Source organism: Panicum hallii, chromosome 4 (assembly GCF_002211085.1).
Source record: "Panicum hallii strain FIL2 chromosome 4, PHallii_v3.1, whole genome shotgun sequence".
NCBI classification, from domain to species: domain Eukaryota; kingdom Viridiplantae; phylum Streptophyta; class Magnoliopsida; order Poales; family Poaceae; genus Panicum; species Panicum hallii.
In genome coordinates, this window is record NC_038045.1 from 52,156,475 (window position 1) to 52,171,092 (window position 14,618).

The window sequence follows — 14,618 nt, forward strand, 5'->3', positions numbered from 1 at the left end:
GCCAGGCTCGCCACTTGCAGCCGGAACCCTAGGCCGGCGGGCGGCGGCGGCGAGGGCAAGCACAAGTGCGCAACCAGGCGGCGGCAGGGCCTAGGGGCGCAGGCCGCAACCCCTAGGGGAGCCGTGGTCTATCGTTCGCGGAGGCAGGGCCGCGGGGCGCAGGCAACAACAGGACAGGCGGCGGGCCGGTGGCTAGGGCTGCCGGCTACGGGCCAGCGGGCGGAGGCCAGGCACCGGCGGGCAGCGCAGTGGCGTGCAGCGAGTTGGCAGGCGGCAGCAGGGAGAGGGAGCAGGCGCAGGGGCCGACACAGGCCTACCTGACTAACAGGTTTGATAAGGTAAACACAGAGCTACTTAGATGTATGGCAGCATTCAGTCCAGCTAACTCCTTTCCTGCGTTTGATATTGAGAAGTTGGTTAAGCTTGCTGGATTCTATCCTCATGACTTTAATTTTGAAGAAATGAACCAACTTCGTTTTCAACTACATCTCTATATTGCTGGTGTGAGGAATGATGAGAGCTTCAAAATTTTGAGAAATCTATCAGAGTTGTCTATGATGATAGTTAAAAGAGATATGGTTTCTCGGTATGATATTGTGTGCAAACTTCCTGTTGCAACTGCTGGTGTTGAGAGGATCTTTTTTTTAATGCAATGAACACTATCAAAAATAAGCTAAGAAGCAAAACGGGGCAGAAATTTTTGAATAACTGTTCAACCACATTCCTTGGAAGGGAAGAAATTCTTCTTGCAAGCAAAGGATGATGACATCATCAAGTATTTTCAAGCCGTGAAGGAAGGTAAAGTTATCTTGTAATTTGTAAGCATCCTTGTCAATGCCATTTGTTATCAATACCATTTGTTGTTTGTGAACTTTATCCTCTATTTATTTCAGATATTCCCACTTTGATTGTTGATCATTTAGTATGTCTATTATTATCTATATGTTGAACAATTTCAAATTATGAACAATTTATGTTGTCGGTACTCAATTATATGCTATTAATATGTACTTTGGGCTGTTCGTGTACCCACCGTCCAAATACTGGATCCGCCCGTGGGGTCTACGTACCCAAAAACATACTACTAGGAGCCAAACCAAAGCTATGGGGAAGGGAAAGGGGTAATAAAAGCTTGGTTGGGGGAATATCTACCTCTTGAGCCTTTACTTCTTTTCCTTATTTCCTACTAGCAACATTTCCCCCTGCCCTTGGAAAAACGAAGGGTAGATTGCTCCTGATGTTATCTGCGATCAGTACACACTCACCGCATTGCATAGAGGGGTGTCTGGAGCTGTGAATGTGCCATTCAAAGTTGGCATCTACACGCCGTCCTTGGGTGTCAGTGGTACAGTCGTCAGCCCACCCCTTTTTCCCTGCCGAAGAGGCGAGATTATGCCCCAACCAAGGTGGGAGTGCAATCATTATGGCATTACCTTTCCTTTAACTGCAAACGCCGTCGCCAAAAGCAATGCCGTTTTCACTTTCAGAGCCGGAGAGCCAGCAGCCCTCCTCCAAATGCATTCTTGCTTGCTCCACAGTCGACACTTGGGTTGGGAGCCTGACAGCTTCAATTTAAAACAACGTCGTACCCAACCCAAGCCACCCCAACGTTAACCCGCTGCGGATGTTTATTCGCGCAACCAGCTCGCTCCCTCTTCGCATCCAACCCAGCCCTCACAGCTAGCTGTTGCACCTGACCACCCGACCCCATCACTGTTTCAAGCAGCCAGCGTTCTCTGCAAAGTACTTGGCCACATTGCAGGTTAGTACAAACTTCAAAACATTTGTAAATCCGATCCTACGGACATACAAGATGCGGAGAAAATCCTCCTCCCTAGCTCGATCCGTCATCTACTCGTCGTCTCCCCCTGCTGTGACGCCCTGGCCATTGTACGTACGTGCCACAGTACAACGTCCGTCTCTCGCCAGTTGTGGCCGTTGGAAAGGGACAAACTATAGGCCGGGCCATGGTAGCCTGCCTCCAGAACTTGGGACCTTGGGTGGGGGAGGGAGTGCTACTCATTCCTGCGTGCTCTCTAGCCGTATCTTGCTCCAGTGTTGTCCTGTCCGGCCTACTCGCATCTCTACGGAGCATTGTACGCTGCAGCTGCACCGTCGGTAGAAAACACAGCCGTTGCGATCGATCGAGTCGAGTGCATCGTCAGGTGGTACACGTACACGGCCGTTGCACGAGTTTGACTCCTCTCGGATTTAAATTTGAGCTTCTGCTTTCATTTGTTTTTAACATGCGAACTGCTGGTTGGGTTGGTTCCAGCGAGACGTGACACGGATACGTGCCGCATGAGCTAGCAGCCATCATTGCGGCCAACATGTCCAACCATCTGAAAATGTCGAGCTGGGAACTGGAGTGACCGACCGACCCCCTGAGCTGCACGCTCACAACGCACAGAGAGAGCGAGATATGGGGGGAAAAAAGGAGAGGAAGTCCTCGTCGTCGTCGTCGTCGTCCCGCGGAGGAAGGAAGCTCTGCAATATTCTCTTATCTGACGATCAAACCTAAGCCCAGGAGGCAAGCCCCCACATGATGTTGTCCATTACCTGCTCGCTAGCTGCCACATAGTGGCAACCTGTCTTTTAACCAATTAGCTAGAAGTGAGAAGGAAAAAAAAATAACTTTTAAATATATACAGTTGTACTGCTGCTACTACTGCTAGCGCTGAGTCCTGAATGCACGCAGAGGACATCTGCAGAGAGAGAGAGAGAGGGGGACGATCGCTGCGATGCGTTGTTTTTGCATTTGATTTCTTTGAAGAAAACAAGCCATTAATGGGATGCTTTGGGGGTCCTGGGGAACAGCAACACCAGCTGTCTCGGCCTCCATATCATTAGCAGCGCAAAAGCTGAGAGAAGGGGCCCTTTGTTGCGAATAATGATAGTTCTTGAGGGGGCCAGGGCCAAAGGCGAGGTTTTTGCGATCCAGTCCCTCCAGCTTCCAAGTCAAAAGGGCCGCCCGGGAAAGAGAAAGGGGGCTTGCTGGCCGTGGCTGGGCTGCCGCCGCGGCATGCCGGCATCATTGCGCAACTCTTTTCTGCCCTCCTCGTTGGAATCCAAGATGGTTTCTCTGTAAAGGGCGGCAGCGGCACAATGAGAAGAGAACACCAAAGTTCTTCTTGGACCCCGGCCCTCCTCTCATCACCCAAATGAACACACACACACACACACACACACACACAGAGAGGCTTCTAATAACCCTCCTCCTGCTGTCCGTCCACTGATTGATTTTTAGCTCGTGTTCGCTGTAAGCATCGTTTTCCAGTGTGTCCTGCATGCTTTCAGTCCTTGAGCAAGCCAAGAGGCTTCACTTCACCTGCTTCAACCTGCATTGTTTGACTGATCGAGCGCACTTTTATGCTGGTTAGTTTGGCTGTTGGGTCATGGGTGAGCTGGTCCGGGTCCAGGATGCATGCAAAGTGAGACTCACTCACTGTCACTGTAGGGCAGGGGAAAAGAGGTACTCACTGTAGTAGCGTGACACAGTAGCAGTAAGCTGAATTAACACTAGTAAGACATGTTTTGGATCCATGGCCAGCTAAGCAGTTCTCGTTGCATTGTGTGTAGTAGTAATAAGCTGCCGGCAATAATTGAGTGTGCCGGCGAGGACGAGTGGCATTTTTGGGGGCAAGGGGTGGTCCTTTTGTCTTGTGCGAAAAATAAACCCCCCCCACCCCAAGGGAGGGAGGGGGAGGTTTTAGCTTGAGCCCTAGCATGCATGTGACCATGCCCCTTGGAGCTGCATGCTGTACACACATGGTAGGACCTGGGCTGGGGTGAGGTGAGGTGAGGTGAGGTTAAAAACCTCACCCGGGCTCACTTTATGCTCACTGTAGCAGACTCGCAGTTTCATGGACTTAGCTCGATCGTTCACATGCGATGCATGGAATCCCAACGTCCTGGACCCTCTGAAAGGCACGGCAATGGATGGATTACGTTTACAGGAGTGCTTGCTAACATCGGTGCTAATGCTTATTTTTTTAAAAACAATAAAAAATAAAAACATCAGTAATATTCTCACTTCAAGAAAAAGAAAAAGAAAAAACGCAGTGAATCCTGGCATGATCTCCACTGGGTGTGTATACAATACAACGGTTCCATGTCGTTCACGCAAGCGGCGAGCGGCTTTTGTTGGGGTGGTGACCGTGGCCTGTGACATCCTGATGACCGCATCGCAGCGTGGGAGTACGCCCGGCTCGTAGCAGTTGGATGCGGATGTAGGCCCAAAGCATATCTTGTTCAGACGGCCATTATTGCTGAAATGTTAGTAGCTGCTGCAAGGCAAGTCGTAGCAGCAGTTGTTGTACAATACAAGTTGCTGGTAGTAGAATTGCTATGAGCGGCCTCTGTCATGACAACGAAGTGGAGGTTGCCTCATGGAGAGATCTAGAGAGAGAGAGAGAGAGAGAGGCACACAGAACGTGACCTCAGGGAAATGGAATTTGGTGAGACAGTAATAAAAGGTGAAAAGGCATGGCACTGCATGCAAGGCGGGAGATAAGAACAGAGAGGTGTTTGTAGAAACCGATATGAACAAATTTTCCGATTCTCAAAGCAGTGACCCCCACACCACCTGTGGGCGCAGGTCTCCTAGAGCAAGGGAAATGAAGCTAGGTATCCAAAGGCCCATGCTCCTCTCCACCAGGAACTGCTATGGGTCCCCACTCGAGTACTCTCCTTGTGATAACACGTAACAGTAGTTTCTATTCCAGGAGAAAATAAACAGCGAATTTTTAATTATTTGCGGTGCTATAAATTTTAACTAAACCACTGTAGCTCTCAGGAATTATGTGCTCGTAAAGTCTATGTTTTCATCAATTTAAATACTCACAATAGAAAAATGATGGGTGATGCCAATAAATTCTATAAAAATATAGTTGAAAACTACAAACTTAACCAACTCCTATCCTATCCTCGTGCGCTCTTCACAAAGTGCCAAACTACAGGCTAATCATGTCAGCATTCCGCACAGTACAATGTCGTACTAAATCTTTTGGTATTTTGTAATAAAAATAAAATTTAGTCAAATACCGGGAATTATCCGTCGAATGGGTTTTTACCTCTCTACTCCTAGCACCACATATGTTCTTGTGATGATAGAAAAAAAATACAAAAGAGGATACCCTAGTCTTTAGTTTCACATATCTTGGAAATTACATGTGAGCAAGTATCATCCGGAGCAATAGAACAGTTTGACGAGATCGAGCACCGTTATGCATCCGGAGATAGACGGTGACACCTTCCAGCGCGACCGAAGGCCTCTAGGCCAACTCATAAACACCAACCAGTGTTGTTGTGTGCAACCCCGTCCTCCTTCCTTGGTCCCCCTAGCAGAACCCCACCCCATAAAAGCACCCCTCCATTGGCCGAGCGGCGAGCACCACTCCTACTCCCACTCCTCAGCAAGCGGTCCTCTCCTCTCTCTCCTCCCTCCAGCTCCCCATCCCTCCCAAAACCCCAGTTCAATCCCAGGTTTCAAATCCGCCACCTTTTGCGCATACACACATACACAGGGAGGTGCACAGAGTCACACTTCCCCTGCCCCCATAGCTCAGCTCAACTTTACCCAAGCAAACCAAACCCAAGGCCAAGGATTCCTCAAAAGAACCACTTCCTCCTCATAGCTCGTGAGCGCGCTCTCTCTCCTCTTCACTCCTCCCAGCTAGCTGCAGCGGCTGCTTAAAGAGGGGGAGGGGAGCCAAGCGGGGGAGGAGCAATGTCGGAGCAGCCATTGCCGCAGCCTCGGAGCAGCATGCGGGAGGCGCTGGAGAAGGAGGACAAGGAGAAGGCGGCGGCGGCGGCCGCGGCCAAGGACAAGGCGGCCGTTCCCAAGAACGGCGGCAACGGCGGGGGCAAGAACGGCGGCGGCAACGGTGGCGGCGGCGGGAACAACGGCGGAGGCCCCCCCCAGTCCGGGGAGGAGACAGCCCGGGAGATTCAGGTCGTGAGGGAGGCGTACCGGCGCGAGACGGCGGCGCCGGCGTACGTCATCCCCGAGGAGCCACCGGCCATGGTGGAGCTCGTGGGGTGGTACCTCTACGGCTTCTGCTCCTACTTCATCACCCACCTGCTGCTGCCGGTGCTCTTCCCGGCCATCATCACCCAGGTCGCCTTCCCCTCCTCTGACTTCACGCCGGACCCCAAGTACACCGTCAAGGGCGCCACCTGCTCCATCCATGAGATGTCCATGTAAGAGACGCACCACCTCCTATCCTCCTTGCCTACCCAATCTTCCTTTCCCTTCGTCTTCGCATAAATCTTCTGAGATTTTGTTTCCCACCCTTTCCCCTTCTTGCCCTGGTTTTTGAGTTCTTGGTGGTTGTTTTTTGGGGGTTTAGATGGGTGTTTTAGTTTGTTCCTTTCTCAGGGGTTTAGTGATTTGTTTTTTTCTTCTTGTATTTTTCTGTATCCTTTTTTTCCCCAAGAACTAAGATAGTACGGAGTGCGTGGGTCTCTGAACTAGACAGTTTTGATTTTCACCTCTTTTCTTTCAAACTTCGAGCTACTAAGTAGTGAGTTTTGCTTTGAGGCTGTTCCCCCCAGCGCGAGAGTTACCCACTTGCTCCTCTTCTTTAAGAGCTCTAGGTTGGTGCCTGCTTTTCAAACTAGGAAGCATACGTTACATCCTTCACTTGGAAAACATGTTCCTTTTTGCCTTGTTTGCGCCGCCAGGCTCTCTGTCTCCTCTGGTTCTCTCTTTGAAGTTTTCAGCTTGTTATTGTTGGTCCTATTCATCTTGTGATGTTGTGCATGCCTGTTCTTTCTTCTACCACGGTTATTTACCTGCCCCGTACGCTAAATGTGGAAATAAAACTCCGGTGAAGCATAAAAACTGGATTTTTCTGGGCTTTAGTCTACTTATCCGCTGCATATGCAAAAGAAAACCTGAAAGAAAAGACCCTGATTCCTCAGAGATTCCCTACTTCCGCTCTCTCAATTATTAGTAGCAGATAAGAGATTCATGAGCAAAGCTCCAAAAGATGCTACTGTTTGGCCCTATCCAGTTGAGTAGTGTTTAGCTAGGTATTTCGTACCACCCATTTCTTTCTTTTTTGTTATTATCTATTTAGATTTTCTCTATCTAGACGGGGTCTTGGAACACGCATTTTTTGTCAGTTTCTTTTTGTTAGCTCGCTAGCGAGGGTCACAAGATTTCTTGGGAGGATAAGGTCAAACAAGAAACTCTTAGGGGCGTGTCTGCAAAACTTGTTTAAAATCTTTTTGTGACGTTGAACATTTGGTGGCTATTCCTGAGATGGGAAAGGGGCAGAGGGAGCCATAAGTGTGAAATTTATGAGGTGCCAAGAGGAGGCCTGTGCATCTCATTAAATTGCTCAGAAACTTGAATCCATACTTCAAATAGCTTCCAGTTTCCGCATCAAAATACAGCAATGAAATACTGACCCAACCGAATTCAACCAGTTACTACTCACCCTAGCAGTAAATTTCTTTTGCAATCTGTACGATGTTGGCTGTTAGATCTAGTTGGCACAGCTGGGGGTTACATTTGCTTTTGTCTCACTTTTGATAGAACCGAAAAAAATGAGTGCCCAAAAGCAGGCCCGTGCTTTTGCCCCTTCTCTTTGGCCTTGGCCCTTTTTCCTTTTGAACAGGAAAAGAGGGTCTTTACCGTTGCAATTACACAGAACAGCACTCTGCTCCAAAAATACTGTTGTTGGCCAACTGCAGGTCCAGCCAACTGGTAGGTGTGCTACAGCATGTCATGCTTAAAAATCCACCAGACCAACTAACTGCTCTTGATTGCAAAGGGGAGGGGTATTGCTGATTCTTAAATTCATGAACATTGACACCCCAACTCTCAAATGTTCTTTCTGACTGTGTTATTCTGTAATCTGTGAAGTTTATAGTTACATTTGTGTTCATTCTTTAGTATTTATGATTCAAGGTTCATGTTATGCACAAAACTTGCATGCTCACACCAAATTGTTGACTGTGGCCAGGTACCAAAGGCTTACTAGGCACTCCATTGTCATTGATGGATCCCGGTTATCACCATTGGGCTGGAGTGGTCTGTCATGGGCAATTGGCATCCTCATCGTGGCGCCGATACTCACTCAGACTGCTCACCACCTTGACCGTGGCCAGTATCAGTCACTCATCCTCATTGCTGCCACGTCCTTTGGGTCATTCTTTTGCCTGCTCACTGGCTTCTTCAAGACAGTCTGGGTGTTCCTCTTCTACATCCTCTTCATTGCAGGATCAATTATTGTCGCTGAGGCTGTGCACACCCGCAACCTTGGACTGATGATTCGTGGCCTTGCTGCGCATGACTCAGGCAAGCACCTTGTTCTTCGCCGCCGTGCTGCGGCCAGCCAGCTCAGCCTGTACTGCACTGCCATTGGAGGCATTGGGGCGGCCCTCATGGCTGCGTTCATGTACCACATGCTGCGGCGCACTGATCAGCTCACTGGACTTTGGGTCGTCTCCATCTTCAGTGGCCTTATCTGGTTCATAGGCATCTGCCATGGTCTTTTCACAAACAGGCCCAGCAGCTCATCACCTGCCACAGCATTTGAGCCCAACTTCTTCACCAAGCTCAGCTACAGCATGACCCTTCTGCGTTACCCACAGGCCATTGGCAGCTTGGTTGCTGTGTTCCTTTCATCTTTTGCCACAATGTGCATCTTCACTAGTGGTACACTCTATGCCATTGGTGGTGTTTGCATCAAGCCTGTGCTCGTGCTTGTGCTTTGGATCCTTTACTTCCTGTTCCCCTTGATATCACTTCCACTTCTCCACCCAATCCAGATCATCATCCGTGCTGATGCTGTTCGCATGCAGCTGCTTGGTTTCATAATCTGCCTTTTCGTGTCTGGTGCTGGATTCTACTTCAAGAGCCACAGGTGGAGAGCCGCTCACATCATTGTCATCGCCCTTGTGCAGAGCACTGCCAATGGTATATTATACTCATTTGGCCGCATTCTGCTCCTTGACGCCTCACCACCGGGAAAAGAGGGTGCATTTGCTGTCTGGTATGCATTTGTCCGCTGCATTGGTGCTATGATTGGCTTCGCTGCTGCATCAGCTGGCCCTGGGCGTGCTGGAGGATCATTTGCTGCTGCATTCCTTGGGAGCTTCCTAGGCATCATTGTTCTGATCTTCGGCAATGTCAGCAACATTGGGGCGCTGAAGGCTGCGGGGCACCTCAAGGGAATGGACGATGAGAAGAGGATGGGTGGTCTTGGCATGGAGAAAGGCGAAGGCATGGGTAGTGCCGTTGCTGATTCGGGCGAAGGCAGAGGGAGGGTATGATGACGATTTCAAGAGACGGTGTATTTCTGGGAGGAAAAGATTGCATTGCTGTGGAGGTTGTGTTTGTGAGAAGGATTTGTTCTCTTCTTTCTTGTTTCTTGGTCATGTTTCAGTGACACTGTTAATCCCAGTGCGTTGCCCCTTTGATGCATGATGATGGATGACATAGTGGTAGAGGAGTGTGCTAGTTGTTAATGTGCTATTCTTTTGCTTGCAAGACAATTGTAACTGATGATGATATGGTTCTTTGTTCACCATCCGTCCAAAAATCTCTTGCAGTCTCCATTCATAATTTAATTTCAGTCTGGAAAACTCTGATCGTGTAGAATGAAGTATATTTCTGTAAACTCTGACGTTCCATGTGCATTTCATTGGTAGGTCACCAGTGTCGTTGCAGTGTATCTATCTGCGTTGAGAACTTCCCAGTTCATGATCAGCTCATCCGGATAGTCGTATGATAAAATTACATATCGTATATTATTTGTTTGAACTATGAAGCCAATGATGTAATGCCTACAAGTTCTTTTTTTTACCAAATAATCAGGCTTGCAAATGCCATTATAAAAAAACAAAGATTATTGGAGCCAACTTTAATCTTGTTGAAGGCTGCTATAAACAAAGATGATTGAAGCCAAATTTAACCTTGTGGCAGCCTGCATCCGGAGCATGTGATGTAATTCCTTCTGACTTTATCTGCTAATCATTGCACAAGACATTGTACTTCCACGCATTAGTTAAATCGTGCAAACATCAGAAGAAAGAATTTAAAAGTTGCTTTTTTTCCCCATGCTGCGACTCCGAGCATCCGACACATTTTGTACCCCCTGTGCATAATAACAAGGTTTCAACGGCTAAAAACAGCATCATGACAAAATTAAGCCTTAGTTGCTCTTTCAGCGTCTGTTGGGGGGCAGCTTTTCACACCAGGTTTTATCATATTTTTGCCTGCGTTCTTGTCTTCACCTGCACCAAGAATCTCTCACCTCACCAATCTCCAAAAGTCAAGAGACGACTCCTGCCAAAAAAGACCCCAATTCGCTCGAACTCCAGTCAATTCACGCGGGAATTAAAAGTAACAAAGAAAAGAAAAAAAAAATACTCTAGTGATGAGTGGCAAGTCAAATTGGCATACGCGATAAGTACAATGAGGTCTACGGAGCCGTCTACGTCCAACGGCCTCGACGTACACATCCAGTCACGACCGGGAGCAGGTCTCGGCGTCAGCATTACGGCACGTCTAATGGTCTTCTAATCCAACCGGTAACCTCACTTGTTCTATACCAGAGTCAACTTAGTTGCTACCTTCTAGACCGGGTCAGATGTGAAGTGCAGTTTTCTTTAGGCCTTGTGCTCTTGTGCAAAGTCACACGGCCTCTGAACAACTCAGTGGCCATGGAGTCATCTCTGAATTTTCAAGGATTTATGGGGCGTGCTGGAGAAGATTTAACCGCAATTTCAGGTCTCCAAGTGCGACTTTTCCGCGCTAATAATTCAATTGTTGATGGTTGGACTTTTGGACTTGATGATGTGTTTACAAAGACTAAAGTACAGGGCTGAGGAGAAAGCAACAGGTGCTTAAGCGTGCTAGTGGCATTAATATTCTCTGTCAAAGGAAAAAGATTGATGTGGTAGGTTTTAAGATTTTGGATAGTGGAATGGTTGGAGAAAGCGTTTACTTGGACTTTTAGGTTCTGTTTTTGTAGCAAATCTTAACTACTTCCCACTTTTAAAATGAAGTTTGTTCTAAACATAATATGCGTTAAAAGAGGAAATACAAGAGAATTCGAGGAATCTTAGTATTCTTGGCACACTTGGTCATATGTCTATCTAGTTGCAACTAGTATTATGTGTTGTTCTTATCAGTTATGATTGGGAGTGCTACATCATCATGGTGTCATATTCCACAGGGATATAGATGAGCTTGCAAGAGGTGACCATTGGCATTTGTTCGGTTAACCTACAACAAATGTACTTAGGATTTATCATGTTGGCATAATGAACATCACATCAGGTAGACGTAGGCAGGCAAGGCACGGCAGGGGGGCGTGGGTGGCTGTCTGGTTGATGCCATGCCTCATGCCTCATGGGTCGTGTTGTCCCTTGTCACCCTTTGTTTTTGTATTCCATGTCCTCTGATATTTGTGTGAGAATGGGTAGTTTTTTCATGATTTCTGTGGCCTGCTAAGGTGCTGTCACACTCAAAAACTGTGTGCAGCCTCTCAGCTGGTGTGGTGAGGATGATGATTGTCAATTGTCATGTGTTGTGAGGGCCCCACTGTCATTGTAAAGAAAGCAAACAAAGCCAGGGCAGGGCAAGGGCGCGCGTGTGTGTGCACGAGAAACAAGCTAACGACAAAATAGACGGCCTCGTCCTCTTTTTACCGTTGCCAGTACAGGCAATCAAACCACTCAGTCCCAGCTAGGTACATTTAACAGAAGGTAAAACCATTTTTTATTTTTTTTTAAAATAGTGTTGTACCTTCCAAAATTTAAAAAATCTGATGGCCATACTTGCAGTCTCTCATTTTCTTATAGTAACATGTGAGAAGGATAAAAAAAAGGTGTGCACGATTATTAAAGAAGTCACCACATCGACTCAAGGACTCAGGAACATGGACTGGTCAGAGTGTCAGACAGACAGACAATGGAGGAGGAGGGGGAGGCCATGGAGACGTGCAGACTGCAGAGGGAGAGGTATTGCCGCGGTGTTATTAGCTGCTAGAGGAAAGCCATGCCCTGAAACTGAAACTGAAACTGATCCGTGATGATGAGAGGCACAGGCTTGTTTCTTGTTCATTAGTTCCTGGCTTGACCGCTTGACCACTGTAACGCAAAGAATCCCGTTTCCTTGTCCTCTCTTCCGTTTCATCGGAGTGCAAATGTAATGTTGACCCGTTGCTGTACTAGCCGTTACTGTAGCCTTCGGTGTCAGGCCCGCCCAACGGTCATGTGTGTGCAGAGAGAGAGAGAGAGAGAGAGAGAGAGAGAGAGAGAGAGAGAGCCCGGTGCACATGTCACATGTCCAGTGCGGGGGGGGGGGGGGGGGGGGGGAGTAATCAGGCACTACTAATCACTCTCTCTGTCCTCTGGAAGCACAAGCATCATTCAAGTTCGAATAGTGCTGCAGCATGTGTGCAACTGTTGTCACAGGCTTACAGCAAGCAACGGGTGAGTGCCCATCACTTGCTTGTTTATGGCTGCTTAAGTTGTTGCCGTGCAGGGTCCAAATCTCCTTGCCGTCCTCTCTCTCTCTCTCTAAGTTTTTTTTTTGAAGTAGTTCTCTCTGTCTAAGTACAGTGCCTGCTTCGATGGATTACCACAGCACACAGTTTAATTTAATCGCCAGCGAGTAATGCGCTTTTGGCCGCTCTGATCGCCGGTTTGAGAATTCCATTTCTGTCCGGTTAGACGGCAGCTGCAGGCCGAGAGAAGAGAGTTGACCAGTGCATGAACCTAATAATTTGTTATTAGTACACCTGCTGATGCTACTGTAGACAATTAACAAAAGGCTAGTCATTAAGATTGGTCCTTAGTTTCAGCAGTAGGAATTATTAGCACTTGATCCAGTCCTAATCACTTGTTTAATCAATGTGCCCAGCCTTTCCAACCAGGCCTGCAAGTGTATGCGCAGTGTTGTCTTCTTGATGGCGGCTTGCTCCTGTTGTTTTCTGCTTGCAGCAGCATGGATAGTGAAGCCTCAACTGGCATTACAAGATTCTTGCCTGCCTGCCTGCCCTGCCTCTACACAGATCAGCAGGTGGTTAGTTTCCAAACCACTGTAATTGCATGCTTTATTATTAGTAAGTGTGTTAACAAAGAAACAAAAGGCAATGGTAATTGCAACGCATTTGCTGAATGGCAGGTACTGCTGCAGGCCCTGTACAGAGTAGTACACCTTTTTCTGATTCTGAAGATCGGCCGTGCTCAAATTGCTTTTATCATGTCCTTTGCATTAATAAAATCATCAAATCAAATCAAGCCGATATATAGTCCTGCAAAAGTCCAGTCGTCCCCACGAGCAAAAGAGAGAAGCAAAGCCTACCCAGCACGCCAACTCCTTTTGAACGGCCGAAAAAAGGAAAAGAAACATTCTATATAGAGCTATATATCCTGCCATTTTTTTAATGTTTAGCGTCGCTGAATTTGGGGAGACCATGGAAAAGGAGCATTATTAGGTTAGACTGAGATTCATCTTATCCGCACCATCCTAAGCTGACCCAGGTCTCGGTTCTCGGAGTTACCTGTGTTAACCAAAAAAATAATTAGTACGGTAACAATACCGGCTGCTTATTAGCTACTGTTTTCTTTTCTCATTGAAGTTTCAATGAAGAGGAATGATGGCCAAAAGGGTTTTCTTTCATTCATGCGCTTCCTATGTACTGGAAACAAGTCGACAAATGGAGGTGAAAAACATGTAAATATATATTCACTGGTCACTGGATTTTTGTCTCTGACTATGACCTCATGATTAGCACTATTCACATACAGGCACACAAATTCAATTCAGAACATGGGCCCATAATTACAAGAAAACATTCCCGCGTTAGTTTCTCAGAGATATCTGATAATATAGCGCTTTAATTTGTGCATACAAATTATACATGGATGATTCTAATCCAAGAGGCCCCAGCTGCAAGCAATGTCATGTGCAAAGCGTCCAGCTTAGAAGCCCAGCTACCTCTGAGCACTAACCGAAGATGCAACTGCTACATGCTTTTAACCTTTATTTTTCTCAAGGATTAGTACGTGTTGTCTGTCACTTGATGCTCACGATTGTGTAGCCATGGCAGCCAACATCTAGTGGGCAATGTTCTCACATGGATCGACAGGGCACCTGGCCACAAAAGCGCTAATCCTCCTAGTGCGAGAGTTGGTGCGGCTGCAGCGGCCAACACCATGATGAGTATGTTTCAAGAACCCTAGATTCAGGAAAGCAGCAACAAGCTACCCGTATTGGTCACTGCTGGTTAACACATTCTATCTGTACATCTCTCTGCACTCTAATTTTCTAGATCATCGTTTTCAGTTACTGGCATTTGGTATTGTTCTGAATTCTGATCAGACTGTATCCTTTTATCCTATCTCTGCATAGAACTGTTGCTGAAGGAATATCCACAAAGTTTTATTTCTTGTGCAAGGAGATTGTCTTTTGGAAATGAGCAGATGAACTGATTGACTGGCAATATTGTAACATTAGAGCAACATGTAAGCTTTCAATGTGAACAGTGGGAGGAAGCACACATGGCATTTATCTAGAAGTTGCAAATGTCATATGTAAAAGAGACATCGCACCAAATCCCATTTAATAGTGCCAAAATAGATTATGCAAGCAG

The 14,618-nt window shown here is 47.2% G+C and overlaps 1 protein-coding gene across 1 annotated transcript; it reads left to right on the forward strand.

The window, feature by feature from the left end:
• Window positions 1-5,386: 5,386 nt before the first annotated feature.
• Window positions 5,387-9,597, forward strand: LOC112889251. Its single transcript, XM_025955794.1, has 2 exons — window positions 5,387-6,201; window positions 7,974-9,597. Exons 1-2 carry the CDS (start codon window positions 5,729-5,731, stop codon window positions 9,283-9,285), a joined length of 1,785 nt encoding a protein of 594 aa, XP_025811579.1. The 5' UTR covers window positions 5,387-5,728; the 3' UTR covers window positions 9,286-9,597.
• Window positions 9,598-14,618: the final 5,021 nt, after the last annotated feature.

Excerpts from the sequence above, each read along its gene's own strand:
- LOC112889251 (XM_025955794.1), top strand. The coding sequence starts at position 5,729 with ATGTCGGAGCAGCCATTGCCGCAGCCTCGGAGCAGCATGCGGGAGGCG. Across the intron at positions 6,202-7,973 it reads TCCATCCATGAGATGTCCAT|GTACCAAAGGCTTACTAGGC; the intron begins GTAAGAGACGCA and ends GACTGTGGCCAG.